Source organism: Neolamprologus multifasciatus, chromosome 23, assembly GCF_963576455.1.
Source record: "Neolamprologus multifasciatus chromosome 23, fNeoMul1.2, whole genome shotgun sequence".
In the NCBI taxonomy this organism is placed as follows: Eukaryota; Metazoa; Chordata; class Actinopteri; order Cichliformes; family Cichlidae; genus Neolamprologus; species Neolamprologus multifasciatus.
Window position 1 is genome coordinate 11964768 of NC_140460.1, and position 27721 is coordinate 11992488.

General features: G+C 41.8%; 1 protein-coding gene across 1 annotated transcript; it reads left to right on the plus strand.

The window, feature by feature from the left end:
- Positions 1–1875: 1875 nt before the first annotated feature.
- dot1l (DOT1-like histone H3K79 methyltransferase) lies at positions 1876–26487 on the plus strand. Its single transcript, XM_085152270.1, has 29 exons — positions 1876–2415; positions 8694–8737; positions 8830–8904; positions 9159–9222; positions 10681–10909; positions 11138–11232; positions 11901–11963; positions 12091–12146; positions 12357–12436; positions 13152–13220; positions 13306–13412; positions 14048–14089; positions 14177–14272; positions 14378–14600; positions 14713–14826; positions 16052–16143; positions 16244–16345; positions 20405–20542; positions 20702–20827; positions 21057–21496; positions 21581–21677; positions 21766–21915; positions 22100–22142; positions 22543–23156; positions 23488–23693; positions 23903–23976; positions 24081–24761; positions 25341–26135; positions 26265–26487. The coding sequence occupies exons 1-28, from the start codon at positions 2335–2337 to the stop codon at positions 25979–25981; spliced, it is 4842 nt and encodes a 1613-aa protein (XP_085008396.1). The 5' UTR covers positions 1876–2334; the 3' UTR covers positions 25982–26135; positions 26265–26487.
- The last annotated feature ends 1234 nt before the right edge of the window (positions 26488–27721 follow it).

The following is a 27721-nucleotide window of genomic DNA, read 5'->3' on the forward strand; positions in this document are numbered from 1 at the left end:
GTCCATTATAAATCATCACTCACTGTGGACACTTCACAGCCATGCAATAAAGTAAAAAACAATTTTACTATAATTAGCTCCCCAACTACACCATCAATTTTGAATGAGATGTGCCCAGTTTCTTACACATCATATCCATGTTTAACTGTTTTGCAAGTGCACAGAAGTGTATAAACAACTGTTTGATAAAGAGCCATAGGTAGGTAGATACTTGCCTGCATAAATACTGAAGAACTTCCTTAAGAAATATTTCTGTATTTCCGTCATACATATCAAACAGCTGGTTTTGTTCTATAAAACTGTTTTCCAGCCAACCGACTTACTAGTTTTAAAATATGAAAAAATGAAATTCCTCGGGCCGTCTAAAGTCTTTACATGCAGATGTTTAAGGCTCCTGGGCAAAGCTGTAAGTCTTGTGAATAACAGCAATCTTTGGTAAATATTGTACTGACAGAGTTTTTCATTTAGGCCTTTGATCCAGACTCTGGGCTGCTGATATTGCATGTGTTTGCACATCTCTGTTCCTCCCTATAGTCAGCTACAGATCTGTGCTCAAATTAACTAACAGGGGTAGTCTTCAAATAGATAATGATAACAAAAGAAAATAGTTGCTATTATTATCATCACCATTATTATTATTATTATTAGTAGTAGTAGTAGTAGTAGTATTAAAGACCTAATTAAAATTCCAAAACATCAGCACTGGGAGACAGAGTCTCCGGGTAGAGACAGAGAAACAGTTGGAAAGCTCTTTGAGTTCGATACAGATCCCAAAATACAACCTTACACATTTCTAGCTGTTCTTAGGAAATGAGCAAACTGCATTTTACAGTTGGTGTACCTCAGGGATATGTGTAAGAGCCCCTATTATTTAATCTACAGCCTATGTTCATGATCTTCTTCGGTATTGCCACTGGTTCAAAATGCAAGTCTGTGCAGATGACACAGGTGTACTCATGCAAGTGTGCAAACGTTTAACAGCTGTTGCACTGAGACCTGCTGTGGAAAGAAAAACACAATGGTCCATTTATATGACCACTTTAAGCCTGACGAATCATTGTTCAAGACCACTCTAAAGAATTACAAGAAACAAACTATAAAGAAACGATGGGTGGCTCAAGACTTTTGCACAGTATTGTAAATAACAGCATGTAGACATGTGTGTGGCAGTATGCCCTTGTTGTGACCCTAAGCTGGACGTATGAGGGTGAAAGTGAGCCTTGGTGCGGCTCCTCTCATGAGGAACACTTTCAGTAATATCAAACCAAAAACAGAATATTTTTGCAGAATTTGATTAAACCCATCTCTTACAGCTCAGGAGATGGAAATTATTGTTTAAATTAGGACTTGTTTTTATTAAGTAATTAATAAAGCCCAACTGGTCGCGACAGATGGCCGCCCCTCCTTGAGCCAACTTCTTCCGGTTAAAAGGGAGGTTTTTTCCTTCCCACTGTGCCCCAGTACTTGCTCATACAGGGTCACATGACTGTCGAGTTTTTCTCTGTCTGTGTTATTGTAGGATCTATCTTACAATATAAAGCGCCTTGAGGCGACTGTTGTTGTGATTTGGCGCTGTATAAATAAAATTGAATTGAATTAAAGGCTGGTAAAATAATATTTAGGTCTAATTTCCAATGTTTTACATTTTATTTGTATATAAACTTTCTATAACAACACCTAGTACATAAAAACGTGTCCTTAATTATGTGGTGTAAAACAGAATGTGTTTATTAGTACTCGTTGCATTGTTATTTGCGTTATATTTAATTTACTTAAAGCTATAATTTATATTTATAATTTATGGGTAAATAAAAGTGTATTATGTTGAGAAATAGAGTCGAATGTGTTTTTAGCGTTTATATTAAAACGAACTGTTATCATTTATCATGTATCTGCCGGCTCTGCGTAAATATTCCTGCGTTAATATGGAAAAAAGTCGTGATGTTATCGGTGTTCTCACGCAGCTTGGGAAGGGGTGGTTTGCTCGTGAGCTGGCTCAGTGACGTCTGCGTCCCCTCCGCTGCCAGTGGCCCTTGCCATAAGTATTCATGCCGGGCAAGATGGCGGCGATACGGAATCGGTGTTATTGCCAGTGGGCATAAAAAGGCATTTTATTTAAAATAGAACAGCGAGTCATATCCAGTTATACACTTGAACGCATCGTGAGTGTATCTGCCACGTAACCAGCGTCGACGTCTTTTTTAATTTTACGCGTTTGAACGTTTTTCTTACAAAATGTTCTCGTTGTAAGTCGCTCGCTAACCGACCAGCTGGCTAACAGAGAGCAGTTACTAGCTAGCTATCCACCACAGCCAAGCCGCCGTGAAGTGTAGGATGGGAGAAAAGCTGGAGCTCAAGCTCAAATCGCCGGTTGGAGCAGAACCCGCTGGGTATCCGTGGCCGTTACCAGTATATGTAAGTGTTAAACTTTAAAACTTAATTTTTGTAGCTTTTAAGCTTTGCCTTTTGTTTTAGTCTTTGTTAGCCGCGTTAGCTGTGCGCTAACTCTAGCTAGCAGAAAGAGCCGTGGCACGCTCGTCCGGAGAATCGGGTCATACTGGTTGGGATGGTGACAGACGTGCTGTATCAGCCTTCTGCCATGGCTGATGGCATACCTGGATTATTTCAATCCGTTCTTTCCTTGTCATACTATAGACACTTAGATCCTACGGCACATTTGACCGTAGCTAGTAAAACTAACAGTGACAGCCACTGATCGGAGGTTGTTTTGAAATTGGACCACCGTTTTGTTAGTCTGTCCCTAACTTATTTTATGGCCGAACATTTTTTCCCTGCTCACATAGACCACACCGTATCTCCGATGGTTACACAGTAGGTTTTTGAACTCCTGTCTGTACACATCTGAATAGCAGTGTTGGCATTCCTAGAGTGCCTTCTGTGTGTGTATGTGCGTTATCCTAGCATAGTTTTAGGAGCGAGAGCAGCTGACTTGTGTTTGCTCGGGTTAACTCTGTACATGAGGTGGACCCCCCCCCCCCCAGTCAGTCTGCTCTGTGCAGTGATAGCAATCATGCCTGGTAGAGACACGTCTCTCTCTCTCTCTCTTCTCTTAATTTTATTTCCATGTAGCTGTCAGCACGTCAGTTGACTCATTCAGTATAAGCGGAAGGGGAAGCGGTTGTAGGTTCTGTGGTCCTTTTCAGTGGTGTGTAGTTAGTTTGAACTATCTTTCTCATTTATAGTAATTGCGGTGAGAAGATAGCGGAGTTTATGAGAATGCGTGTGTGGGGTCTCTTTGTGGCGCTTTCCCCCACCCCCACGCTGCACTGTGTCTGTCAGTCTGGTTATTTCACTTCCATCATAGTGTGTTTGTCCCATCACCCGTTTCAGTCTCTGTTGAGTCAGAGTTGCTTGTCGATGTAATCAGGCACTCCCTCCCTGCTTTGCCTGACAGAGCTGACCCTCCCTTTTTGCACTATGCCAGACTCTGATAACACTCACAGTTCCTCCCTCCCTCCCTCCCATTTCTTATGTTATGGTCTGCAAAGATAAACAGGAGGACAAACATGTCAGGAATTTAATACATCATTGGGCTGCGTGAGCTATTTATACTGTCATGTGTTGAATTAGAAACAGCTGATGCATGTGGAGTTGTGTGATATGGAGCCCATTCATGCGGTGCTCTCCTCCTGTTTTCAAAGGGGGAAACACTTCCCCTCTCCTCTCCCTTCCTCTCTTGTCCATATGGTCAAGTCTGCAGGGAGGATATGAGTCTGCCCCTGTTCAGCAATGCTGTATTATTAGAATTCACATACCAGTATGTGATCCCAGTCACGTTTAAAACTCATTGTGTTTTCCCTTTGTTGAACTTTTTGGTGGTAACAGCAGATCCCACTCCATTTACTCTTCACTCCTACATTGCACCACATTAGGATTGCTTATCACACCTACAGAGCACGAGCACATTGCTATCTGTGTATGATAGACACAACATGGCTGCTGTTACAGGCTTTTGATGTGTAAGTTGTGCTTTTAGTGAACCAAGCCCATAGAAAAAATCCAAAGAAGATGTTCTCTGATCTCTTTTGTTTAGTCTTTCATCTGCTGTTTGCTCACTAAATCCCCACATCTGTGCATCTGTAAATGCTTCCATATGAAGAGCACCTCTGGTGTGGTGCAGCTCTTTATCCATCTGGTTCTAGGTATTGGTACTAAGCAGCCCCACACAACACTTTTAAGATATACGCTGGTGTTTTAAGTACTTTAGGTGTATGATCAGTAGGATTGGATTGTGGATTGTTTAATTCTGTATCACCACTGAAATGGCATTATTAAAAGTTTGGCTGATATCCACAGATGTTATCAAAGATGGACACGCCTGCCTTGTCTAAAGTGTGATGCTAGAGTGCCTTAAGCCTGTGTTCTTTGTAACACCAGGGGGCTAAGTCTGGTTGCAAAAATACCAGAAAAGATTGGAAGAAATGGGTTCCTTCTCCATTGAGAAGCTCGGTACACACTGTGCTGATCAGACTGATGGCCTCAGTGTCTAGTTTCAACTGATTAATTTATATTATATAAATTATATTGCCTAATTTATAAAAATTGATTTAGAGTTAAAAAGGGCCATGATAAGCTATGAGTATATCAAGGATCAGTCATATCCACCTCTAGCTCGTCACATCTGGCTTCAAAACACCAAGATGGCGACGGTGAAAAAACTCAGCTGGAGGCTTCATAACAGGACATCACAAACCAGTGGATGACATCAAGGTGGCTATGTCCAACTGTTATGCTGTCTATACTCGTGAGGAGTACTGGCACCAGTTTTTATTTTATTTCTAATTCATCGCTCTTTTTGTAGTGGTTTAGACATTTGCCTAATAAGTGAAAGATCACCAGTTTGATTCTCGGAGGAGACACAGATGCCTTTAGAATTGTGCCAGGAAGGGTGTCCGGCGTAAAACAACTGCTAAATCAAACATGTGGAGCTACCTGCTGTGGCAACCCCTTGTGAATAAGGGAGCAGACTAAAGTAGCTTTTATTCATTGGCCCTTTTGTGCTGGGAAAACAAAACAAATGTCATTTAAAAAATGACCAAGCTGTTTTAAAGCTTTTCAGCTCTTTGTCGCACCATCTGAGTATTTAGCCAGCACAAAATTGATGTGACACAGCAGATAAAGATTGGTCATAGAAATTTGTAGCTCTAATCTCTTTTGCTCCTAGGCAGTAAATGCTGATACTGACATCTGAATCATATGTCTGTTTGATCTTCTTTGTTACAAAATCAGTGGTGACTGAGCATAATTCTTATGTGCATATATGGAGGTATAAATAAGCACGATTAGTCTCGATATAGCTAAAACAAAAAGGCTCTTTCATCTTACTACTTTTTTTTGCCATTTGATAAATAAAATGTATTAAAATTTCTATACAAAGCCTGACTTTGGTCATTTGTTCTCATTGGGTGCTGAGGTGTAGATAGTTGAGCAGTGTTTCGGGTAAAACCCCTACACCCACGGTGCGTCTGTGAGGAGAGGTAGCGTGGAGAGGAGTAGTACGTGCGTCACTTGAACCCACAGTGGGGAGGAGAGGAGGGTCCTCTGTTCTTTTTGTCTGAGTCTAGCTTTCAGACAGCGTTTATTTTTAGCAGCAGCTCTGTACTGGTGTTGCTGTGTGCCGTCTTTGTGTGAGCAGGTGACCTCCCCCTGCTGCATCTGATTCGCTCACTTCATACTCTGCATAGCTTCCATATTAAGAGCTAAACAGTGCTTTGCTCATGTGTGTTTTAGGAAGATTTGTAGCTCATTATCATTAACAGTTAGCTCCATAATGTAGTTAACTGCCGTGCTCCGCTAACAGATCTCCTGTCTAGCCATGGTTCTTTCAGGGTGTGCGCATGCATGTTTTAGTTTTGGCGGAAGTTTGCGTAGTATTGGCGGGTAGTATTGAGCGGGAAGCTGGAAGCTGTGGGCTGAGAGCTGAGAGCCGTTAGCTCATGCTGCTGTGCCAGGCCTCAAACAGCTGACAAATAGCAGGGTCTCCTCCCTCAGGCCCCCTTTCCTTTCGCAGTTCTTTTTTCGCTTCTCGCTTTCACTTTCCCTGCCTTTGTCCTCTTTCACCTTCAGATTTCTTTTTTTTTTCTACTTTCTTTCTTTTCTTTCTCTCCAGCAGAGGCTCTCTTTGGCAAAGTAGGAGACGGAAAGTGGGTCAGTGGGTCAGCTCAGGCAACAGGCTTAGGCAGCCTGTGTGCTGGATGCAACTTGAGTCCTGTTACTCACAGAGAGCTGCTCAGGCACTCCTGCTAAATTAATGAATATAATTTCCCTGCATGTGTAAAATACAATAGATTTTATCTTATTCAAGTTTGCTTCTGACTAACTTAGGGTGATTTTCAGAGACACGGGATGTAGCATGAGCATAGCTTCAGCCTCTCCAGTTTCATTAGGGTTCCCATTAGCATCAGCTATTTTTTTCAAGTTCCTATATACATTCAAATAGACACATACAATCTGCATTAACATCTCAAACAGATGTTATTGAAATTCATAAAAACATAACATAAAAAATCTTAGAACAGTACACAAGACAGATACATATACCAATTTATTTTAAACACACGTTAACTGGGTAGTAAGATTCAAATACTTTCTTTATAAGGTCTTTTTGTGGCTCTGTGGTGTAATGTTTAGGACATTTGCCTTACATGTGAAATATCCCTAGTTTCAAATCAAACATGCTGTGGAGACAAGAAATAAGAAATAAGAGAGCAATCAATATCTCTTTCTCTTCTTCTTTGTTGTAATTTCTCTTTAATTATATTTATAATGATCAAAACTCCCATTCAGCAGTTTTATACCTTACCTTCACACATATTAGTGTGCATGTCATATTTACTTTCCCTCCACTCGATGTCTTTTTTTAATAGAAAACGGTTTAATTAAAATTCCTGCTGGATTTGGAAATGCTGTTTTAACAGGCACTGTCGCTCAGCAGGTAATCCGACCTTTCCAGGGTCTGTTACACAATCCGTTGCAGAGCTAATGCAGCAAAATGCAGCACAAGACTCATGAGTCATAAAATATGTTTAGGGGCTATAAATGCATTTTCTGCAGGGTTGCACACAGGATCATGATTTGGTTAAAGGAAACTCTGAACATTAAACATTACACTGTTCTCCAGACTAACATGCATTAATAACCAGAACAGTTCCTCGTGGCTAATTAACATAAGCAGCATGTGCACATGGCTAATCAGCATTTCATTGCATACGCACATCACCAGACTTAACATATATTTACACACATGTTGTTTATACTAACACAAAATGCATGCTCGGTACAATACTGGCTCTGCAAGCACTCTGTTAAACTGATTATTTCCCCATAAACATATCAGGAGTTTTTCCTTGCGGTTAGCTACTGTGATGAAGCAATACCCCTGTTTCTCTGCGATGGCATTCACATAATCCTCCTAATGCACATTCAGAATCTCCCAAACAATAAAAAACTGAGTGGTGGTGGTAGTGGCTCAGGAGGTAGGACAGGTCATCTGTCAGCGAGATGGTTCGTGGTTCAATCTCTGGCTGCATGTTGAAACATCCTTGTGCAAGATACTGGCGTCGTGTGTTTACCCAGTGCTTCGATCAGTGTGATTAGATGTTGTATGAATGTGTGTGGGAATGGGTGAAGGAGCTTTGTAGTAAAAAAAGTGCACAGTACAAAAGCACTATATAATGGAGTACCAGTCCATTCACTCTTTTTCCTGTTCAGGTCTGCTTTTCAGCCAGTCAGCAATTTGCCTACATGTAGCACCACCTTTCATCCTATCATGTCTTTCTACTGTGGAACCAGCTAACATTCCGGGTTCAGGAGACAGAGACTCTGTGCTTCTGAAATTAGGCCTGATTTAGGCTACATCATAAAATGTTTAATGTAGCTTAAATCAGGTGACCTTGAACCATCTGAGGAACTTCCTCCTTCTTTTTATGATCACTACGACAATACTCAGTGTGGTAAATGGCTGTAACTCAGGAAGGTAGAGCAGGTCATCTACTGATCGGAAGGTTGGTGGTTTGATCCCTGGCTCCCCCTAAATATCCTTGGGCAAGATATTAACCCCAAGTCCCTCTCTGATGCATGCGTCAGGGTATGAATGAGTGAGTGGTCGTAAGCACATAACAGCATAGATGACAGTACTTGTGTGAATGGGTGAATGTGGCATGTTGTATAGAGTAATATTTGAGTATTATTTTAGTATTTGAGTATTCCCGGACAGTAGAAAAGCGCCATATAAGAATCAGTCCATTTAAATATTTGTCTTCTCTTTCCCCTCACACTCCCTCTGGTCGCTGTAGGTGTTTGTCCCTACCTGAGCCTGATTCTGACAGTTTTTTTCTGCTAAAAGGGAGTTCATCCCTCCCATGATTGCCAGTTGATGAGATTGTCTTAGTGTTTTGACCTATGATTTACTGAGCTGTGGTATTTTAAGGTCAGATGTGAAGACAGTTTAGGGTATTTTATTTTCAGCTGTCAGTTTATTATATACACCCCAGTTAAACATCAGTCTTCTAAAACTATCATGGCTTCAGCAGTGTTGAGGTTTTGTTTAGACTGGTTTTGAGTGGTCGTGTTTGGAGTTTAAGGACATCTAAAAGCTGTAATTTGCGGTGCTGTTGAGTGAAATGTTTTATTCTCGGTGTGGTTTTTGTAATATTTTCTCCCTCCCTTTTAAGGATAAACACCATGATGCTGCTCATGAAATCATCGAGACCATTCGGTAAGCGATGTTTCCGTCCTGCGATACTCCTGCATGCACATGACTGTCAAAGACCTGATTTAGTAGTGATTTTATGTTTGTTTATTTAATAGGTGGGTGTGTGAGGAAATCCCAGACCTCAAACTGGCAATGGAAAATTACGTACTCATTGACTATGACACCAAGAGGTAAAATAATGTCATCAGTATCTGTAAAATCAAAGTCTGTGAGTCAGACAGAAGGTTAGATTGATGTCTCTGATAATTAGTTTATGAGTCAGATTTAAAGACTTGATTAATTTCACCCAGCCATGATAACAAATTAGGTCATAATAGTTAGAGTTAACCCATGTGAGCTGTATTATTTCACTCAGAAATGTGCTGTTATTACTTAAATTAAATTATAGAGATCATATTTAATATGTGTTGCCTCTCTCTCCCAGCTTTGAGAGCATGCAGAGACTTTGTGACAAGTACAACAGGGCCATTGACAGCATTCATCAGCTGGTGAGTCCATATGTGAAACTTCCTTGCTGTTTTGTAGGAGAAGGCTACACATTAGTCACAAACCTGGTTCTTTTGAATCTGTGCCCTTTGTGAATCATTTTCCCTAACTGTTTATTCTGGTTTTGAGTATTTATAGTAGGATATCAGAGCCAGTGTTCTCTAAGGTGGTCTATCTTTGTCCTTCAATTATTGGATTTTGGTAAGAACTCTTTAGAGTGCTGTCTTATCTACATTCCACTGCAGTAATTAAAGAAATATTCCACTTACACAGGTATTCAGACCTTTTGCTATTGATTTCTGGTGCATGCTACTTTTGTCAGAGATCACTTAGGAACTTCTAAAGATTGTCTGGAATCTACCTGGCACTAATTAAATCATCTGTCCAGACAACAGTACATTTCCCTAACCGCTTATTCCTCGAGAGCTGGAGCCTATTCCAGCTGTTGAAAGGTAGAAGTCAGAGTATATACCCTCACAAGCCCATCTTAAGGCTAACACAGGGCTAATGAAATCAGCTGGTCGTAAATATGATATGTGTCTGTGTAAGGTCTTACAGCTGCTGGTGAATATTAGAGTAAAAACTAGTAAACTGTAGTCTCTGCTATTTAATTAAGCCCGGGCCTTTCCTGTCTTATCTTTGCCTGCCAACATGCAGACCAGGGGGCCTTTCTGGCAGCCCTCGAAATCATTTTGCTGCCTCTCCAAGTAGTCTCTTCCCCCGTCGTACTCCAACACCACTGTCTTGGACTGACATAGGCTATGGTAGCTGTTTTTTGGCAGTTGAAACCACCTGTGAGGAGGAGCTGCTCATTGAGAAGAACAAGGTTTATTCTCAGCACTTGTGGTCAAAGTCAGCCAAGCTGGATCCTGTCCATGGGACTCGTAACCCTATAGAAAGGCAGCTGAACATATTTTTCAATAATGTATTTTTTTATGTCAGTGTCAAAGTGCAGAGAAGCAATTTATCAAATTTATTATTCAATTAAAAAATGGTGGATGTGCATCCTTTGCTTTTCGGTAATTATGGACCCGAACTACATAAAACAAACAGAAACGTAAAATGTTCACTGATACTTGCCATCCACCGGGATTAAGCTCAAATAACTGTACCATAAAAATGGAGAAACATCTAAAGGACAGGTTTGCCGACCTTGTGGGATCTTTCCCAAAAGAATTGAGGCTCTTATTTTTTTTTTTTGCAAAAGTATTAAGTGAATGCTTCACATATTTATTGAAATGGGATATTTTAGTCTTTTATTTTTAACAGTTGTACAAACTGAACTCAAAAAGCCTGTATTTGCTTTGTCATTATCATGTGTGCAGGTAATTGTGAAAAATAATTGAATACATTAAGATGATACTGTTTAAAATGAGTCTGAAAACTCCTAAAAGGTATAAAAAGGGATGGAGTGCACTCTCTGGGGGCGCTATGTAATTGATGCAAATCCTGTTTTACAGTGGAAAGGGACCACCCAGCCCATGAAGCTAAACAAGCGTCCTTCCAATGGACTGCTGAGACATATCTTACAGCAGGTGTACAACCACTCAGTGACCGACCCAGAGAAACTCAACAACTATGAACCCTTCTCCCCCGAGGTTTATGGAGAGACCTCTTTCGACCTGGTGGCCCAGATTATTGATGAAATGGAAATGATGGAAGAAGACACCTTTGTTGACCTTGGCAGTGGTTAGTTTGCTGTTATACATTTCATTCTATACTAACCACTTAGTAGAAGCACCTGAAGTTTGTCTTTGTTTCTTAAAAGTACTCCAGTAAAGTGTGTTTGGGGTTACTTGGATAAAAATGCTAATTAAGAACTATGAAAATGTCTGAAATTGTAAGATTCAGAACTCCAGCATAAATAGCAAGTCTGGCAGCTTTGGTGTGTTTAAAGAAATTGTTTCATATTTGCAGGAGTAGGGCAGGTGGTGCTGCAGGTTGCAGCAGCAACCAACTGTAAACACTACTACGGTGTAGAGAAAGCAGACATTCCAGCTACCTATGCAGAGGTAACTCCATTATCTCACATGACAGATATACAGACCCAGCAGCACGGGATTGAAAATCACTGCGTTTAAATTTGTTTTAGTGAAAAGCCACCGATTACCATAGACAGCTCTAAACTAGAGCGTAGTCTAGCAGAAAGAGCACCTGCTGTTTATTTCCTCTTCAGATCAGCCTTCAAACTGGTTTCTTTGTTAGCATTTGTTTGCCCTGTCGCGCTGCACCAAACAAGGTGCATAAACCTGTTCCACACTTGCACTAAAGCACTAAACTGAGTTCAATTAAGATTGTAAATGTCTGACGCAGCTGGATTGAACCTTAAGCGGTCTTCAAACTTCCAGCAGCTCTATCATAATGTGACTGTAGTGTCTGACTGCAATCAGTGCTGGTTTGACTATAGAGCAGGTAACAGACTGGTGAGTAGTGCCCAAGCTTCAGATAGACATCCCTGCTTTGAATTAATGTCTCCCGACTGGGTGGAAATTCAACTCAAAATCTTAGTTTTATTATTTTTTATTATTTTTATTATCAAAAACTTTAACTGGGGGCTATTTGTTTACTTCCTCTCTTTCTAGAAATGCCTCCACAGCTCTCGCATTATCATCATTTTGACTTTTAAAAACTTGAATTTTTGTATCAAGTGTTCTGATATTGTTTCTGTTCCTTGTTTCAGACCATGGATAAAGAGTTTAAAAAATGGATGAAATGGTATGGGAAGAAACACGGGGAGTACACAGTAAGTTGGTTCTTGTGTGACACAAGTTGCACTTTCATTGTGCACACGTTCAGAAGAAACAAATTCAGGTGCTCTGTAGATTCACAGGTGTTCAGGACTTTTTCCATAACCGTACAATTTGTTTCAGCTGGAAAGAGGTGATTTTCTGTCTGAAGAGTGGAAAGAAAGAATCGCCAACACAAGGTGGTGTACAAAGCCTGATCACAGTGACAGACTGAAAGACAAAATCTCCATTTATGCTTTTCTGCAAATAACGCCGTTTAGAATCTGAATCTAATCAAAATATAATCAGAAAATCGCCTCCTTAACTGTTTTTGTCATTCATTACATCCTGAGGTAACCATTTTTACTGTGAATTGAACTGTGAAGTATTTCCTCTTGTCTGTTTTCCAGTATTATTTTTGTGAATAACTTTGCCTTTGGTCCAGAGGTAGATCACCAGCTGAAGGAGCGCTTTGCTAACATGAAGGAAGGTTAGTACTTTTCAGCTAATGACTACACTACTTACTCATTACTTGTTTGTACTTGAAAACATCTGCGTTATTTTATCTTTCAGTTAAAAAACACTCAGACATACACGAGGCTCTTAAATTGGAAAATATATAGATCATCACTAAATTCTGATCAGAATTATCAGAAAAATTGAGCATAAATTATGTTGCACTGACGGTCTGTTAGGCACATTGTTGAATTTGTGTTCTATAGAGTCAACAATGTTTCAGCTTCAAAGTCACAAACATACAATTTCTGCATTATATTCAGACCCACCACTTTTTGTATGTCATGTTTGGATCAGAGCATTATTTTAAAAATCATTTGAGGAGATGTGTCCACTTTTTCTTTAATCTCCACAGTCTGCTCTCTGTTAATTTGGTATTTTCAAATTTCCCAGCAAAACTGAATTTGAGACCCTTTATTGAAAACTGGAGAAAATTAATCAAAGATAGAAAAACAGTTTGAAAGCAGGTGCATGTGGTATTTTGTTCATCATGTTTTTGTAGTGTTGGTAGTGATTAATTCTTCAGCTGTTCTCATTGTTAATTAAGCTAAAATTGGCTCATGAGACCCATCCATAGATAAAGTGATTGTGTAAATTACCATGCGTGCGTCAAGTAATGAGCTGAAAAAGCTGTGGTGTGTACAACACATGTAAAGAATTTATGTGCATTTGTTTTTCTATTTCCCCAGGAGGGAAAATTGTATCCTCCAAACCCTTTGCACCTTTAAACTTCAGAATCAACAGTCGAAACTTGAGTGGTAAGCACACAATTTATTTAAAAAATAAATATTATTTAACGGTCAATTAGACTTCCGTGTGATATTTCTCCCTTCTGTCCTGCAGATATTGGCACAATTATGCGTGTGGTGGAGCTTTCTCCACTCAGAGGCTCTGTTTCCTGGACTGGAAAGCCAGTTTCCTACTACCTGCATACCATAGACCGCACCATAGTAAGCACCCATGCTTCTCTTTGTTTCTGTAATGAGAGGAAGTGATCCCAGGCGTCCACACATGAAATCCTAACAGAGAGGATCTCGTCAGCTCAATAAAAAAATAATTGACTACTAAAGCAACACAAATAAATTATCCATTAGAGACGAACCGTAACCTAAACTCAAGAGATAAGCTGCCATAATAACAGCTGGCATCATCTTAATGAGTAGTGTATCTTGAGAGTAAGCAATCTGAGGTTTCACAGGCAGACATGTGCTTATTAGATTACCGTGACATATGTGTCATCCCAGTAACTGGTGAAAGTAATCCCTGGTTACCTGTTGAAATCCCAGTGAGAAAACTGGCAGGCTGCCTGGAAAATGCTTGTGACAGTCTCATTATACAGATGTGTTTCTTGTCACCACCTGATGCCATTTGCCCTCTCCGTCTCACTCTTTATGAAGTTTTATTTGGCGACGACACAAAACACATTTTATGTACCGATTGTACTAAATTTAATTATTTAGTGCGTTTGCTTTTTTTCAGTCAGAAGTGTGAAACGAGCATGCACCTGATTCTTTAAGTGTTGTTACAAACGTGTAAATAAGGACTCTTAATCTAATACCCACATTTTCCTTTTCTCACCTTCCAGCTTGAAAACTACTTTGCTAGTCTCAAAAATCCTAAACTCAGGGTGAGTCTTCTTCTTCAGTGTGTTGACAGTCCCTGTATTTACTATGTTTTTTGGATCAGACTAGTAAATTGATTCATCTTCTGTTAGGAGGAGCAAGAGGCAGCTAGAAGACGTCAGCAGAAGGACACAAAGGACAGTAAAAGCAATAGTACCACGCCTACAAAACCCAAGGAACCAAACAAGGTACAAGAATGAGAATTAATTTCTGTAAACCCAGACAAGCCGGTCAGCGTTGTGAGACAGGTCTCTGTGTTCTCTATGTGACTGTTATCTCTTTGTGTAATAAAGCAGGACTCCTGTGGTGAAGAGGAGCGTCCTAGCTTGGTGACTGTGGTCAAGCCCTCCGCTAAACCGAGAAGAACGCGACTCCTGGCCAAAGGTCGCAAGCTGAACAATAAGAAACGTGGTCGACCCAAGAAAGCTACCCCAGCTGCTGAGAAGAAAAATAAGAAGAATCAGAGTGCATTGGATTTGCTGCATGCCAAGACCCTTTCTGCAGCACCCCCTCAGGGTAAGAGCGCTAACACACACACACACACACACACACAAAATATGCTGTCTGTATTATTTCCTAAACAGGACTTTTACTGATGTTACTAATGAAAATATTACTGTACGTGCAGATGCATACCGACCACCTCAGAGTCCCTTCTACCAGCTACCTCCCAAGGTCCAGCACTATACCCCTAGTCAACTTCTGCTGAGCCCAACTCCCCCTGGTTTGGAAAAACTGCTAGGTAAGTTAATGAAGACACCGATTGATTTTTTTTTTTTTTAACTGTGATGCTGAAAAACCACATGCACCATACCAGATATACACATGGTTATGTGAAATGCAGGTTACTGATTTAAGCAACAGTTTTCATATATCAGTATGGACAGAAGTTCTGGGAAGTGTGGTGTGATTGATCTATAAGGAAATTTAACAAAGCCTAAAGCTTTTTAACGCCACTTCTGTTTGTGGTTGTGAACTAAAGACTTAATAAAAGAGAACTTGATCTGACTTTTGTGTGTTGCCTGCTGGTTAGGATGATTCTCGTTGTGCTGAACTTTTGGATGAGATCTTTTTCAGTGAATACATTCACATCGTGAGCTATCCACTCATAGCTGTGACTCCGCCTCCGCACACACCTACATACAGAGGTGTATTGGAAGTACAGAATATTTATTTTTGAGAACCAGATTTTGTACTCAAATGGTAATCTTGTCAAAATAGTTCACAATACTGAACGTCCAACTGGGAAAGGTTTTGTAAGAACTTTGTAAGAACTTAGCTTTAAGGTCACTGAGGATGAGTGGAGGGCTCCTAAAGAAGCTCTGCTTTTGCACAGTTCTCCTTTTTTATTTAATCCCTTGAAAAAATTGAGTCTTTAGGATTTGCATGAATGGTCTTTGATATTATTATACTTGTGTTGTAAATGTGCAAATGAAAATAAGCTTTTCTCTAAGTCTGGTACCTGGCCTGTTTCGCTCTGATGCCATCATTGTTTTTGTCTGTGGCCCCTGACAAAAAAACAGTAATCAGAAATAAGTGGCAGCACACTACAGAACACTAAAAATAAAAAATAAAAGCGTTGGTGGGCTTTCTCAACATCCTCAACTTCAGTTGCATCTATTGCATCTTTGTTGTTCTTTTACGTGACCAGCTAACACCAGAGACTGATATGAGCCGTGTTTACAAAAATAAACAAACGAACAAACATGTTGAGCCTCATCCACATTTTAAACTGTGACAAGAAGAAAATTAGCTGGTGTGCATGTTTCATTATTTCCAGCAGTCATTTTTGCATGTGCACTTTTTTTGTGCACAGGGTCAGAATATTTCTAGGCACACATTATAGAATGAGGCCAAAATGTGAAGAGGCAAACAAAACAACAGTTCTGCAGTTCTCCAATCAACAGCAAACATATTTGTTAAACTGTCCGTCTCTCTCTGTCTCCAACTTTGATCTTCTTTTACAGACAATATCAAAATTCAGTACCTCCAGTTTATGGCCTACATGAAGACTCCTCAGTACCGCTCCAACCTGCAACAACTTTTAGACCAAGAGAAGGTAATTATTGTCTCAACAGACTGCATAGTGAGGTCATCTTCACCTCGCTAAATTCTGTATATACATTTATATTATTATATCTGCTTTCCACTCACTCTAGCAAAAACACAGGGACCTATCAGGGCAGGCGGAGCAGCTCCATTTGGTCTGTCAGTCTCACAAGGAGAAGATCAAAGGTCTCTTTCAGACTAAACTGGATGAGGTAAGAAGTGATGCTATGTTGCTCCCACCTGATGCAGTAACACTTTTTAGTAGAAATCTACAGAAAATGCTTCATTCAACTTTTTATAGCATGTATATTCAAAAACTGCAGATTATCAAACGGATGGGAATTGTAGACGGGCTTAAAACTCATGCCGTCTCTGTCCCACCTGAGGATAAACATGGTCAAAAGAAACAGGGGGGGGGGGGCGCTAGCGAGCGCGATGGAGTGAACATGCTTACTTCAGAGCCTCTGCACATTCCAGCTTAATTTGCATCAATAATAGGCACTTAAGTTACCAATCTGCTCTCAAAGACAATCTTAAACGTTTAAACAGAGTTCCTACGGATTTGTGAGATGAAGTTCCTTCATCTCACAATTCTGGCAGGAAAAGAGGTGTGGCTATCCTAGTACACAGACCGATAAACTTCACCCCACTCACTACATATAGAGACCCACATGGGAGGTACATTATGGTCAACGGCTCTATTGATGGAGTACTGGTTTCCCCCAGAAGAGCATAGAATTGACAATATTGAAATCTTACCAATTACACTATCTGACCATGCACCGTTATCATTCTCATGGGACTTAGGATTGACACCAAAACTAAAACTTTGGCGATTAAATGCCTCACTCCTAAATGATAGCCAGTTTTGTGAGTTCATACATACTGAACTAAATACTTACTTGGAGTTGAATACAACTCCAGAGATATCGCCTTTAACCCTCTGGGATTGCACCAAGGCATACATTAGAGGTTGCATAATATCATTTGCAAGTGCCAGGAAAAAAAGAAAAGAGGCTAGGCGGTGTGAATTGGAGGCCATAATAAAACACCTAGAGCAACAACACAAAAAAGCACAGACAGCCAATTTGCTTTCCGATCTTAAAATGTTACGTAGTGAGCTTAATAGTTTAATAAACGAGAAAATTGAGGGCAATTTAAGATTCATTAAACAAAAGTACTATGAACAGGGTAGTAGGGCTAGTAGATTACTGGCAGTAAGACTCAGGAAACAGCAAACTTGTAATGTGGTCCAAAAGTTGAAGTCAGATCAAACCCTAATTACTAAACCAAATCAAACTGCAAGTTGCTTTGCCAATTTTTTCGAGTCATATAAAAATTCAGATACATGTAAAGATGACAATACACTATCTGATTTCTTAGAAAAGATCAATTTAAAAACACTGCCAGAATCTGTAGCAAAGGAGTTAGATGAACCAATTCGAGAACAAGAAATTTTACAGGTGATTTCAAACCTTAAAACTAAAAGAAGTCCTGGCCCTGATGGTTTTATTAACGAATTCTATAAAAAACTTGAGGACAAAGTCGCACCCTTATTACTGAAAGCTTACCACTGCGCTCTGGAGACTGGGACTATGGCGCCGTCCTGGAACGATGCTACAATTGTCGTAATCCATAAAGAGGGCAAGGACCCCACAAATTGTCAATCATACAGGCCAATCTCATTACTTAATACTCATTTGCGCATTCTCACCACGATTTTAGCCAAAAGATTTAGTAAAATTATTACACATGTTATAAATCCAGATCAAACGGGGTTCATTGCAGGAAGGCACTATGGGGACAATGTTTGTAGATTGTTGAACTTAAAACTAAACAAGAAGAAACAATGATTCTGTCTCTTGATGCGCAAAAAGCATTCGACAGGGTTTCCTGGCAGTACTTGGGCCATACACTTGAAAGATTCAAATTTGGGCCAAACTTAATTAAGTGGATACAGATTCTTATTTCCAACCCAATGGCGACTGTACGGGTAAATGGAACAATATCAGCCAGATTTCCACTGGAACGTGGGTGTAGACAAGGATGCCCACTGTCGCCCCTGCTGTTTGATATAAGTATTGAGCCTCTGGCGCAGTTGATTAGAGGTGAACATGAAATTCAGGGCCTTTCAATTAATGGAGAACAGCATAAATTGTCCATCTATGCAGACGATGTACTTTTATACATTTCAAATCCTGCAGTCGGTGTACCTCATTTAAAAGAAATTATTAGTAAATGCGGTTACGTCTCTGGTTACAAAGTTAACATTGACAAAACATTGGCAATGGATATAGGAGGAAACATTTCACAAACATTCAAGGAGCGATGTCGCTTTAAATGGCCAAACGAAGGTATCAAGTATTTAGGAATTCAAATTCCTCACTCATTATCAGACTTGTTTAAAGTAAATTATGAAGTTATAGTTGCAAAAATAAAAAAAGATTTAGAGAGCTGGACAGTCCTGCCTCTGTCTTTCTTGGGTCGGATCGAGAGTATACGTATGAATGTATTGCCAAGACTTCTATACCTTTTTCAAATGCTGCCTATTAACATTCCCAACTCTACATTTGATAATTTAGATAAACTTTTTTCCAAATTTATATGGCAAGGCAAACGCCCAAGGATCAAGTTCCAAACATTAAAACTGTCAAAACTGCAAGGGGGATTGGCTGTTCCAAATCTGAAATATTATTTCTGGGCAGCTCAGATGAGACCCCTGACTGTATGGGTGCGGGATTTGTCTGAAACTCAGTGGCTAAACATTGAGAAGACAATGTGTGAAAGATCATTGGAATCCCTGCTTTTTTCTAACATTTCAATTAAAAATTTGCATATGGGGGAATGGACAAGGGTCACACTAAAGATTTGGCGTAGAATCAAACAATCATTTGGTCTTCCAAAAGAAATTTCAATTTTATCAAGTTTCCTCCCTGCAGGGTTTTTCTCCTATTGTGGAAGACTCTGGCTTCAGAGCATGTTCAAATAATGGGCTTCATAAATTTTGTCATGTTGTGAGGAATGGGCACTTGAGCTCATTTGAACAGTTGAGAGGTCAGTTTTGGCTTCCTTCATCTGACTTTTTTAGATTTCTGCAGCTAAGAAGATTTTTGACAAAACATAAAGAATGGAGGCAGGTTTTAGAGCCCTCACCCATTGAGGAAATATTTCTAAAAATATTCCAAAGTAATTCCTCCCCAAAATTAATCAGCAATTTTTATGACGCATTTATGAGTTTCAATACAAGTGCAACTTTGGATATTAAGGCAAGGTGGGAAGCCGAGACTGGCACTCAAATCTCAGAGGACACCTGGGAAGAGGTGTTCAGTGAAGCCCATCTTGTGACTAATTCTGGGCTGTGGAGAGAATTTAAATGGAAGGTGGTCATGAGATATTTTAGAACCCCAGAGATAATTGCCAAAATGAAGCCTACAAATCCTGATACCTGCTGGCAAAATTGTGGTACTTATTTAGGAACCCACTCACATATATTCTGGTCATGCCCAAAAATCTGCTCATTTTGGAATGACATATTTAAATCAATGCCGTTTTCCAACAACCATTAACAAAAGACCAACAGCTAGCCATTTTAGGGGTATTACCAAATGGTTTTGCAGGAAACAATAAAAAGTATCTCTTAAGAATCTTGCTTACAGCAGCACTAAAGTGTATTACTATTAAATGGCTGAATCTTGATCCACCTACCAAATGGAGGAAATAACATATGCTCTGTGGATTCAGAGAGAATTGTTTACTGAGCGTTGGCGACCCATACATGCTTTACTGTTTCAATAATTTAGCATAGGTCTGTTTTGTTTTGTTCATTTATGGCTAAGATTGTCACATGTTATTTAATATTACATAAAGTTTTTGGGTTTTTTTTGTTGTTGTTTGTTTGCTGGCTTGCTTGGGTTTTGTTTTGCTTCCCAGTTTTGTTTTGTGCTTCCTAATTGCAGTTCTTATTTTAATCTGTATTTCTGCATTGCGGTTCCTGTAACTGTCCTACTTGTGAACATTGACAAGTACAAGTTGCAATGTTGTAAATTATAATAAAAATTGAGTAAAAGAAACGGGGGGGGTGGATGCACACCTGCATCAGGTGTGACTGTATATGAACACTTAGAATGTAAAATGCACTTTGACATTACTGCAGCAGGGAAAGCTCTTCAGCCAGTAGATGTCTGCAAAGACTCACTTAGACGCAGTTCTTTTGAGCAGTTCTTTTATCATCATCTGATAAAAATATGTGTTTTTTTGTGTGTGCTGAATAGCTGGGAGTAAAAGCCCTGACTGTGGAGGACCTCCTTCAGGCCCAGAAGGAGATATCAGCCCATAACCTTCAGCTGAAGGAGCAAACCAAGCAACTTGAGAGAGATATGGCTTTGCTGAGAGACCACAGCTTGCTGCTGGTGAGGCTTCAGATCCCCCAGCCCTTAATTACAGCATTGTCTCCAGCGGTTCTCACCTGTCATTGTACCTGCTGTTTAACTTTTGCGCAATGCTGTACGAACAGGCTGGCGGCATTATGGGAGAGAGAGAGTGAGTAACAGTAACTTGTTATTTTTCAGCTGAAGTCTCGATGTGAGGAGTTGAAGCTGGACTGGGGCTCTTTGTGTCTGGAGAGTTTGTTGAAAGAGAAGCAGGCCCTGCGCAAACAGATCTCCGAGAAGCAGAGACATTGCTTGGAGTTGCAGGTACACAGCTGACATCTTCAGATTGTTGGATCTATATCCAGGTGTTTTGGTCTCTCTTTACTGAGGCGTGCCCCGCTACCGCTATCATCTCACCACCCTTTAATCCACCTCACTGCTCTGTGGTTTTCAGGAAGAGTGTATGAGCTATTGTGACAAACATTTTCCAATATTTTAACATCGGTATAGTCTGTTTACCTGTGTAATAGTTCCCCCTGGTGTCTGTTTGTAGATAAGCATTGTGGAGCTGGAGAAAAGTCAAAGGCAGCAGGAGCTACTTCAGCTGAAATCCTACAGCCCGGGCGAAAGTTCCCCGTATAGAAAAAACTTGGAGTCTCGCGCTTCCACAGATGTGGATTCTTCTAAGCTCGGCCTGTCTTCAGCCCCAGTTCTCAACGGTGTTAGCCCAGAGTTTACTATCAACGGCACCAGCTCACCTTGTTTTGACCGTGTTAACTCCAAGGGTGAGCTTCTTTCTCGGTACCTGCCCATATCCCCGGACCATGAATTAGTGGCTGCCACCCCTGATGCTCGACAGAGGCAGCAAAGCTTCTCTCATGCTCTTCCTGACTACACGCGCTTCTCCCCTGCCAAGATTGCCTTGCGTAGGCACCTTAACCAGGATCCTACTGCCTCTGCTCACTTAAGAGGTCCAGGGCTGACCACACATAGGTTTGTTCCTACTACAAACATGTATGAACATTTTTATTTCTGCTGTCTGCAGATTGAATCCTAAAGCATCATTTATCTTTTTAGGGATCTGGGTGGTGTTAACTCTCCACTTGGAGCCAAACAGAACTGCCCCTCTCCCAACGGATGTGATGCTCAGAATAACCTCAAAAGCTCAGAGAGGGTGAATTTTTGTCTTTCACTGTGATTTATTTGCAAGCACACCTTGAGTCTTTCACTGCTGTAATTTTCCCATTTGTGCTGTGACACAGGGCATTAAAGAGAGGAGTCCATCTGTTCAGGGAGACAACAGCATTACAAGCCTTCCTATTAGTATCCCACTGAGCACTGTTCACCCAAGTAAATTACCAGTTAGCATCCCACTGGCCAGTGTGGTGCTACCCAGTCGTGCTGAGAGACTGGTGAGTGTGCTGACTTTTCCTATAGTACATCACTGATGCACCTCTCGTGAAGCCCCGCTGCACGATAAAAATATTATGTTTAAAGATTAAGATGTGTAGGTTAGGCTTTTATCTAGTCAGTTAATTAATGTAACTGTCTAAAGTTCAAAATAAATAAATAAATTCTTTGCATTCATGATTTCAGAGAAGTACTCCGAGTCCTGTGTCACAGACCGGTCAGACCAATGGTAAGGACGGACTCTTATTTTTCACTTGTGACTTTTAGAGTTTCTACTATAGTCAGGGTTTTGCCCTCTGACTATGCAGCATAAGCATGGTCACCACATACAGTAAAGGGGATGATTCTGTGTTTGCTGATTTCATGGAATAATATGCATTTTCCAATTATTTTTGTCCATTTCACAAATAAAGCATAATTACCAAAATAAACTCCTTGCAAAGAAAAAAAGCTGGTTTTATTTTATTACATCTTTAAAAACGGGTGAGTATATTCCTTGGGGTGCTGCTAAAAATTCCTCTTTTTAAAAACTTACTGCTGCTTACTTAAGGTTAAATATGTGAATTGATGCTGTTTTATATTAGTCTGATCTTCCTGTGAAGCTTCATGAACTGTTTGGTCTTTGTTAGGATATTCATCCATCTCCAGCATGATGAATGGAGGTCTGCACCCCGAGGACCACAATGGCACTTCTTCACCTCCTCCACACAGCAACACTTTAACAATGGGCCGAGGCGGTCCGATCCAGAGCCCCCCTCTCAGCACTGGGGGGGTGCTCCAGTATGCCGACGGACCCCCGAGGATTGTTCCAGAAGATGGACCGGAGGGCCAAGGAGGTGAATCGGACGCAGAAGCCCAGGAAAGTGAACTGCGAAGGAGGATCTTTTTCTCCTCCTCTTCTTCTTCATCCTCGTCTTCCTCTTCATCAGGCAGCGGGGGCAGCGCAGCCGGAGGATCTCGCCTCCACCACCACACCGGCAACCCGGCCAAGCAGGGATACCACAGTAACCATGGAAACCACCACCACCAATCGCCCAGCACGCAGCACGCTCACACACCCACACATACGTCGTCATCGCACTCCTCTCACAGCCTCTGCTCTCAAGAGGGACGCAAGCGGGGGAGACGGAAACGTGGCAACCCAGGGCCTGTTATGGCCAGTGGATCCCCAAAGAGAAGATCATTCCCTGGGCTCAGCTCCAGCAACCACTCCTCAGGATCGCCACTCAATATCAACTCCATGGTGAGCACTGGAGACGAAAGAGCATATATGAGATTCTTTGAAGTTACATTATGAGTATTGTACTATATTAAGTATATACTCAATATTATAAGCAGTTTTAAAGGCTCCTGCACACTGCTAATTCATCAGTCTTAAAAGTTCAATAGAGGCACACTTTGCGGCATGATCTTGAAACTGTACAACAAATGTAATAATAGCGTAATAACAATGCCACATCCTCTTTAGCCATCGTACAGACAACCTTCTGCTGCTCCAGCGTAACCATCCGTCTGTTTTGTTTTTCACAGATGTCGCCAGCGTCACTGTAAACTGTGATTATTTTCGCCAACAGGTGAACAACATCAACCAACCTCTGGAGATCTCTGCCATCTCCTCTCCAGAGCAATCAAGCCGCAGCCCCGTTGGGCCTGACCTAGACCAACCTCCCATCTTGAAGAGAGAGCGGCCCCTGGAGATGAACGGCATGGGTCGATATTCCACAGCACCCAGCTCAGACGATGAGGACTCTGGTTATCCTGTTGACAGCTCCAGTTCTCGGTAATATGAAGCTTATGAGCTTCATCGATCGGAAGTCATTTAAATGTCCTTGCTGAATAACCGTGTGATTCAGCATTTCCTGTTTGTGCTTTTATTTAATCACAAGTTGTACCGTTATAAATATGACTCAGTCAGCTCTGTTGCAAATTTTATATATTTATAATATTGTTACTGCTTATTTTGATTTAGATTTTTGTTTGTTTTTGCAGAATTGAAAGAAAAATAGCCACTATATCGTTGGAGAGCAGAGATGGATCTGGTAGACTCGGAGATGGTGAACGAGGTAGAAAATGAATACATTAAGAAATAATCATCATCATTCTCTGCCTTTCTGCTAGATGATGAGAGCTGTGTGTTTGTTTGTTTTTTTCCTTTCTCCTCCACTAGGGAGAAAATCAGGAAGCAGCAGTGGTAACAGCACTGGCAGTGAAGCCTCCTCATCGTCATCTTTGTCCTCTACCAGCAAATGGAAATCCACCTTTTCACCCATTTCTGATCCCAAACAACCCAACTCTGACCTGAGACAGGGGGGCTCTCCGTTTGGCATCGGGGGTTCGGGTCGGGGCACAGACTCAGATTCTGACCACAAACAGCAGCAGGTGAGGAAAGGGAGCGATGGAGAGTCCAGCTACAGCAATCCAAACCCTTTCCTCAGTCAGGAGGCAAGTACCAGGGGTGGAAGCAGCAGTGCTGGTAGTGCTCAAGGAGGAAGCAGTTCAGACCAGCGCCAGACCCTCCAGAAGCAGAAGGCCTCCCGTGACTGGGAGCTGAAGAACAGCGGCAATCTGGCCAGTCAGAACCTCTTCATTTCTGCTGCCGCCAGCAGTGGAGGGGGCATTCTTAGTGGGAAAGTGGGAGGCAGTCCTGTAGCTGTTTCCTCGAGCACTGGGTCATCTGTGGGGCAATACCTGGGGGCCCAGTTCCCACTTGGAGGGACCTCAGTCTTGCAATCTTTGTTTGGGGCCCAGACTGGCGGATCCACGGTGACTGGGACCCCTCGGCTTGTCAACGGACACTCTGCCCTAGGAAGCTTCTCCAGTGCTGGGTTGGCAGGGGGAGCAGCTGGAGGTGAGCACCACTGATTAATAGCCAATGTTATCTAGGGATTAGCAAATAGTTGGAGGGAGGGCTTGGTTGTGTATTTGGGGTCATCTTGATATCGAATCATGCAAGAGAAAGAGCCAGGTAAGTGTTCTCGACTGACTCTCTGTGCTGCCCTGCTTTGACGTGGACTGGCCGCTTAGGTGATGCAGTTGGAGACACCCTCGGAAAATGTGCCATTTTTCACAAAACTTTCATTGAAATCCTTAATAACAAAGCGTGAGTGACCGTTTGATTTCATGGAGGTCACGTTGTTGCCCATGCGTTTTCCCCGGGTGTGTTAGTGCATCAGAGTCATTTCACTTCCTGCAGCGTTATGCTGGCTGCGCTGAATTGGCTCCGTTACATTTCCAGTGGACTGACTCTGTTTGCTCTCTATGTGCTTGTCTCAGACTTGCTTGGCGCTTTGCACAACCTGGCTCAGCCCTTGCTTCTCTCTCTGTCCCCACCCCCCCACCCCCTGCTCTTTTTGCCACTGCTCTCTCTTGTCTCCACTCTCTCGCCCTCCTCCTCCTCCTCCCTCCATTTCTGCTGTATGATTTGCAGGTATATTTCACCACGTGGTTCCCTCAGTGTCCTCCCATCAGTTTGGGGCAACGCTCCCCACCTCAGGAGGCCTCAACTCTCTGCTCAGTCTCCCCTCCTCCTCTTCCTCTACCTCCTCCCAAACCCAGCAACACACCACTCCCCAGCCAGCCTCCACACGCCTGGCGCCCGTGTCCTCGCCTATGCCCCTCTCGTTATCCCAGGCCCAGCACAGCCGCACGCAGTCGGTCCTGCATAGCCCCTCTCCTCCCACGCTCTCCCTGCCGCCTCCTCCACCCCTGCATAGCGTCCCCTCCTCGTCGACATCCACGCACTCTGACTCCCCAGCGTCTTCTCGATCAGACTCCCTCCACTCCTCGCGTCTGTCCCTCTCCTCTCACCACCACCAGAGAGCACAATCATCCCTCTCCATCTCATCCTCTACCTCTGCTGCTTCTGTCTCTGCTGCTGCACCCCTTTCCTCTTCCTCTCTCTCAGCCTCCTCTGCCTCCTCCTCTCGTCCATTTGCAGTGCACTACTCCCCCCGTCTGCCCCCTCCGCCACCGACCAGCAGTTCTGGTGGTGCTGGGAGCATGTGGAGGACTCAGAGCATGCATGGTACCTACACCACCTCCCAGCTCCCCAGCTCCCGACCTAGATAGGGTTTGGGGCTGAGGGGAAGGGCGAGGAGAGGGGAAGGGCGGAGAACAATCTGAGGGTGGATAGAGGGTGAGCGAGAGAGGCTGGTAGGGAGTGAGAGAGACAGGATGCCTGTTTTCCATGTGCTTCTGCAAGCTGTTTGTCTGATTGAACAAGGTAAGAGAAGTAGGTGTTAGATTAAAAGTAAAGGCTCAATGCTCAATCAGCTGTCTGTGTTTTTGCTGTGTTATTTCTGGAAGCCTTAGAATCACTCATGATGTCCTCGTCTGTCTTTGAATGTTTCAGGTAATTGATGGAAACTACCTCAACATTAAATAAACTATGCAAATGTCCAGGTGTGGACCAAGGCACTCTCCTCATTCACTGGTGCTTCAAACTCTGCACTACCCAATCGCCTCCAAGACCGGCTTCTGTACTGGGATCTTTGTCTCTCTCTCTCTCTCTCTCTCTCACACACACACACACACACACACACACACACACACACACACACACACACACACACACACACACACACACACACACACACACACACTAACCACCACTATGGTCACCCTGAGCAGAATTCATAGGTACTGGTCATGTTTGTGTGTGGAGTAGTGTTGTCCAGCTCTGAGTGAACTTAAATATCGTGTTTGACTTTAAGGTGCTATCTAATCTGTTCATATGTAGTTTCTTTGTTCTGGTGCCAATTATAGCAACCGGGATTCAGCAAAATCAGAAAAAAAAAGAATTATCATTTAACGACCGGATAAACCAGGGTCCACTTCCCCCCCAAAGTTTCACTTCACAAGTCACGCACACACACACTCAGACACACACACAGAGCCGGTTCATTGAACTCTGCTCCGACGTCAAGCACCTTTGCTTTTGGTTCATGCGTTATTTCCTCCCTCTGTGAAATTCTGTATTTGCTGCAATATATTTGGTTGCGTAACAAAATGAGGAACTTCGTATTTTGGTCTAACTTCGCACTGGATATTAAGCTCACGTAGCAGAAGATGTACAAGCCCTTGCTTGTGTTAGTTGGCACCCCTGCCATGTTCATGATTTACTGTATTTACTGTGTTTTCATATTTAAATTTGTGACAAACGGCAATGAGTTGTTGGTGCTTAATTCAAAGCCAAAGAATAAATTAGATTGTGTCTGTTTGGCTTGCTCTGAATCCTTCTGTCTCAAAAAATACTAAATATTTTGTAGCTATTTCCTTAAAGTTAAGTTGTTTCTGTTTTTCTGCTAATGTCAGATATTTAATGTTAGCAATAATCAGACAAATCTCTTGAAGGATGAGAGGAATGAGGAAAACATCTGCGGATGTTGATTTTGGCCTTATTTTGAGGATAAGGTAAATTAATAACATGCCTTTGGGTGCCAGTAATGCAACGCAGTGCCGAGTACGTTAACATTTGTTTTTTAAAAAAAAAAAAAAAATGAAATGGTGCTCTTCAGCCACTCGTCACTGTGGCTGCTCTGTTAAGGTTCAGCAAACAGCTGAATCCACGTGTCCAAGAACAACAGTTTGCGTGTATTTATTAACTGTTTCTTTCCCGTCGGATTGTGAAGTCACACAAACGGCAACAGAAATATTCCTCTTTGTAAGCTAAGCTTAACAGTAGAGATCCATGCATTCATATTTATCCGTGCTGTTAGGAAAAGCAGGTTTAAATGAAAGTGGACTGATATGTGAAATTTTACTGCGTTTAGTTTAAATACACACACACAGAGTCATGCATGCAAATCC